The following is a 4,304-nucleotide window of genomic DNA, read 5'->3' as shown; positions in this document are numbered from 1 at the left end:
GTGGGTGTGGGTGGGTGTGTGGGTAGAATGTGGGTGCGTGTGGGCGGGTGTGTGGGTAGACTGTGGGTGGGTGTGGGCGGGTGTGTGGGTAGACTGTGGGTGCGTGTGGGCGGGTGTGTGGATAGAATGTGGGTGCGTGTGGGTGGCTGTGTGGGTAGAATGTGGGTGCGTGTGCGTGGCTGTGTGGGTAGAATGGGTGCGTGTGGGTGGGTGTGTGGACAGTCTGTGGTGCGTGTAGGTGGGTGTGTGGGTAGACTGTGGGTACGTGTGGGCGGGTGTGTGGATAGAATGTGGATGGGTGTGGGTGGGTGTGTGGACGGTCTGTGGTGCGTGTGGGTGGGTGTGTGGACGGTCTGTGGTGTGTGTGGGTGGGTGTGTGGATAGAATGTGGATGGCTGTGGGTGGGTGTGTGGACGGTCTGTGGTGCGTGTGGGTGGGTGTGTGGATAGAATGTGGGTGGGTGTGGGTGGGTGTGTGGGAAGAATGTGGGTGGGTGTGGGTGGGTGTGTGGGTAGAATGTGGGTGCGTGTGGGTGGTTGTGTGGGTAGAATGTGGGTGGGTGTGGGTGGGTGTGTGGGTAGACTGTGGGTGCGTGTGGGCAGGTGTGTGGACGGTCTGTGGTGCGTATGGGTGGCTGTGTGGATAGAATGTGGGTGGGTGTGTGGATGGTGTGTGCGTGCATGGATACTGTGTGTATGTGTAGATGAGGTGTGTGTGGACGGTCTGTGGGTATGTGTGTGGATGGCATGCTGTTGCATGTAGATGGCATGTTGGTACATGTGGATGGTGCATGTGCACCTGTGGGTGGGTGTGTGGATAGAATGTGGGTGCATGTGGGTGTGTGTGTGGATGGTGTGTGGAAGCGTGGGATTGTATTTGGACATGTGTGGATAGTGTGTGGCTGGTGTGTGGGTGTGTGGATATTGTGTGGGTGTGTAGATGGTGTGTGGATGGTATGTGGCTGTGTGTGGATGATGTGTGGATTGTGTGTGGGTGCATGTGGCTGGTGTGTGGATGTGTGGGTGTTTGAGTGTATGAGTGTGTGTGGCTGGTGTGTGGGTGTGTATAGCTGTGTGGGGGTGAATGTGGCTGCTGTGGGTGTGTACTTGGTGGACAGGTGGGTGTGGACAGGCGTGTGTTGCTATGCCTCAAGCGTGCACCCGAGGCAGGTCCAGCGTTGGCCCAGGCCAGGCGAGGACTGGGCTCCCTGCTGCTGCTGGGAGGTGGCTGGGCCTGCAGCTCTCATGCCCGGGCATCAGCCCCAACGGCCGCTCCTCCATGGCGGTGCCGCCCTCAGAGAGCTCGCGGTTGTCGTGTGACCCCAGGCGAAGTCCGCCGTTTCGGGGGCTGCCGTGGTTTGCCGTCCAGGTCCAGACCTGTGCATCCCTGCAGCCGCTGCTTCTTAACAGCCTCAGCACCCCCGGAAACAGTGTCCTGCCAGCGGGAGGGCGGCTAAGTTCTCCCCTGGAGCACCAGCCCCCTGCTCCCTAACCGCGGCGAGTCAGGCGCCCGCTGTCTGCGGCAGGGCCTCGGTGGCTGGAGATCTGCAGGGCTCTGGGTGTAGGCGTCCCGTCCCCCACCTGGAGTTTTGACTCCTTCGGAACCTGCCTTCCTAGCAACAAACACTGTTCAGAGGGAACCGGGACACGGGCCTTCCGTCTCGGCTTGTGTTTCCCTCAGTCCGGCCAGGGGCCCCGAATGCAGCTCCCTTAGAAAAGGTGTTTCTCATTCCTCGTTCACGGCCTGCCTCTGCAAACGGGCGTCCTCGCCGCTGTGGAATTCAAGGGACAAACTCCTCCAAACGCAGGGGTTTCCTGGGAAGCTGCCACTGGTGCTCATAGCACGGCGGGGTGGGGCTGCTGAGCGGCCCCCGGCTCCCCCGGTGTTGACCAGGCAGGCGTGCACGGGCTCAGGTCACAGCTATGTGGCCAAGGGCAAGTGGAGGTGCTCTCTCAGGTGGCCCCTCGGGCCCGGAGGAGGCTCACCGCAGAGGCTGGGGGAGCCTGTGCGTGCCCACATTCCAGGGCTCCTCCAGGAAGAAGCTGCTTTCACGCCACCTGGGCTTGGCACTGACAGCGGCAGATGTGGAAACGAGAGTGTGGGAGAGCTGTGGGTGCGTGAGAGGCGGCGGGATGCCCTTTCCTCCAGGGGACCCCTCTCCTGGCCGTCTTGGCACAAGGCCAGCTTAAGAAGAAGGCTGGGGAATGAGCCAGGGACGGGTCTCCTGTGTCCTCATGGCTCACGATGTGGGCCCCGGTCAGTCCAGGCTGGGGACAGGCTGGCCCTGGGGGTTCTTCCACTCCACGCCTGCAGCAAGTGGGCCCTTGGGCTGCGGGGCCGCCTCCACCCTCCTGCCGGGCCCAGCCTCTGTGTCTGCAGCCGCGGCCTCTGTGGAAGGCAGACCCTACGCGGGAGCCCTCCCAGGAAGCGGCCCAAGCCGGCAGCGAGGAGCAGGCCCTGCCTACACGTGTCTCAGTCCCCAGGAAAACCCCACCACAGACACACAGCACACACCACACACACGACACACAGATACACACCACACACACAATCACACACAAAGATACTGTGTATTCAGATACATACTACACTACCCCACACACACCACTCACACAAATACATACCACACATCACACACACAGATACATACCATATACCACACACTACACCACACAGACACACCCCTCACCCACACCGCATACAACGTGCACACACACCACAGGCACACACACTACACACACACCCCCCACACCCACACCACACACAACGTGCACACACACACCCCCCCCACACCACACAGACACACCCACACCGCACACAACGTGAACACACACACCCCCCACACACACACCACACACACCCACACCCACACCGCACACAACCTGCACACACACCCCCCCCACACACACACCCCACATTCACACTGCACACAACGTGTGCACGCACACCGCAGACGCACGGTCTGGTGCTGCAGCAGCCAGGCAAGGCCCTGAGGACGCGATGACAATGCTCCACCCCTCGCCTGCAGTACATGCTGGCTTTTATTACGATTCCCTTCACCCCAGGCTTTGAAGGTCATTCATTCATTCATTCATTCCCTCAGTGAGCATTTCCAGCAGTGGCTGAGTGCCAGGCGCTGGGCTGAGGTCTACCATGCAAAACCAGAGAGGCAGAGCACACCCTTCCTGGGCAGCAGCAGGGGCCAGAGGGCTGGGCCGGGCTCATCCTCACGTGGCCTCCAGACTCCCTGAGGGCTGGCCGGGCTCCTCCTGTAGCCTCCAGCCTCCCCAAGGGCCAGGGCCCTCAGGCTGCATCGGAGGCACTCAGCGGGTCCTCTCTGCAGCCCCTTGAGTGAGGACACAGGCGCCGGCGACCGGGAGAGCATGGGGCGCTGCTCTGGAGGCCGGAGAAGTAACCCTCTCGTTCTGTTTCTCTCCCTCCCCACCTCCCCGCTGCACGTTTAGGCCAGAATCACTTCTTGGCCCAAAGAAAACCCGGGCTCCTGGTTCAGTGAATTCAAGCGTGGGAAACTGGTAAGGTGGCCTCTGGCGTCTCTGCAGTTGTCGCTTTAAATGAACCCATCTCGTATCTTACAGAGTAAAATGGCCCGCTGGCCCAAAGAGCAGCCTTCCACCTGGTATAGTCAGTACAAGCGGGGGTCCCTGGTAAGTGGCCACCTCGGCACTGCCTGCTTGTGGCACGGCTGGCTCGCGGCTCTGCATGGCACCCATCGCTGCCGTGTGTGCCGCACCACTCTTGCCAAACTGCTCCACATCACATGACAGCAAGACAGCTAGGAGTGGAGTCCTCTCCCCGGCCCCCGCCGCCCCGACAGGAGTGTGTTTCAGCCTGGAGCAGGTGGATGGTTTTCCGTCTCCGTGTAGGGCGCCCAGAGCTGGGTGTGCACCACAGCCCGAGCTGATCCGCTGCCCATGGGTGCTGCGGCCCTGCACCTGGGCACTGAGGTTGGACGCTCCAGAAGCAGGAGCGCTTCCACTGTGTCTGATGGCAGGGCAGGGGACACGGGTCCCAGACCACTTAAGCCATTGAGAGCTCCTTCGAGGAGTAGCACCGTGGAACCGTGCCGCGTGGAGCTCCCCTAGGAACCCACCGTGCCACACGGAGCACCCCTAGGAACCCACCGTGCCGCGTGGAGCTCCCCTAGGTACCCACCGTGCCACGTGGAGCTCCCCTAGGGACCCACCGTGCCGTGGTGGAGCACCCCTAGGGACCCACCGTGCCGCGTGGAGCCCCCCTAGGGACCCACCGTGCCACACGGAGCCCCCCTAGGGACCCACCGTGCC

General features: G+C 61.9%; 1 protein-coding gene across 2 annotated transcripts in view; it reads left to right on the top strand.

Annotated features, from left to right (window-relative positions):
• COL5A1 (collagen type V alpha 1 chain) overlaps positions 1-4,304 on the top strand; it is a 197,390-nt gene that overhangs the window by 179,792 nt on the left and 13,294 nt on the right. The window contains exon 64 of one of the 2 annotated variants that reach the window (XM_017513083.2): positions 3,597-3,665. In XM_017513083.2, the coding sequence (XP_017368572.1) occupies positions 3,597-3,665 (69 nt within the window). Of the gene's footprint in view, positions 1-3,464; positions 3,534-3,596; positions 3,666-4,304 lie in introns of both variants that reach the window. The other variant, XM_017513082.2, reaches the window with a different exon arrangement.

The sequence above is a fragment of the Cebus imitator genome, unplaced genomic scaffold, assembly GCF_001604975.1.
Source record: "Cebus imitator isolate Cc_AM_T3 unplaced genomic scaffold, Cebus_imitator-1.0 Scaffold486, whole genome shotgun sequence".
Taxonomy (NCBI): domain Eukaryota; kingdom Metazoa; phylum Chordata; class Mammalia; order Primates; family Cebidae; genus Cebus; species Cebus imitator.
Note: the sequence above shows the minus strand (reverse complement) of the source record. Positions and strands in the feature narration are given on the sequence as shown.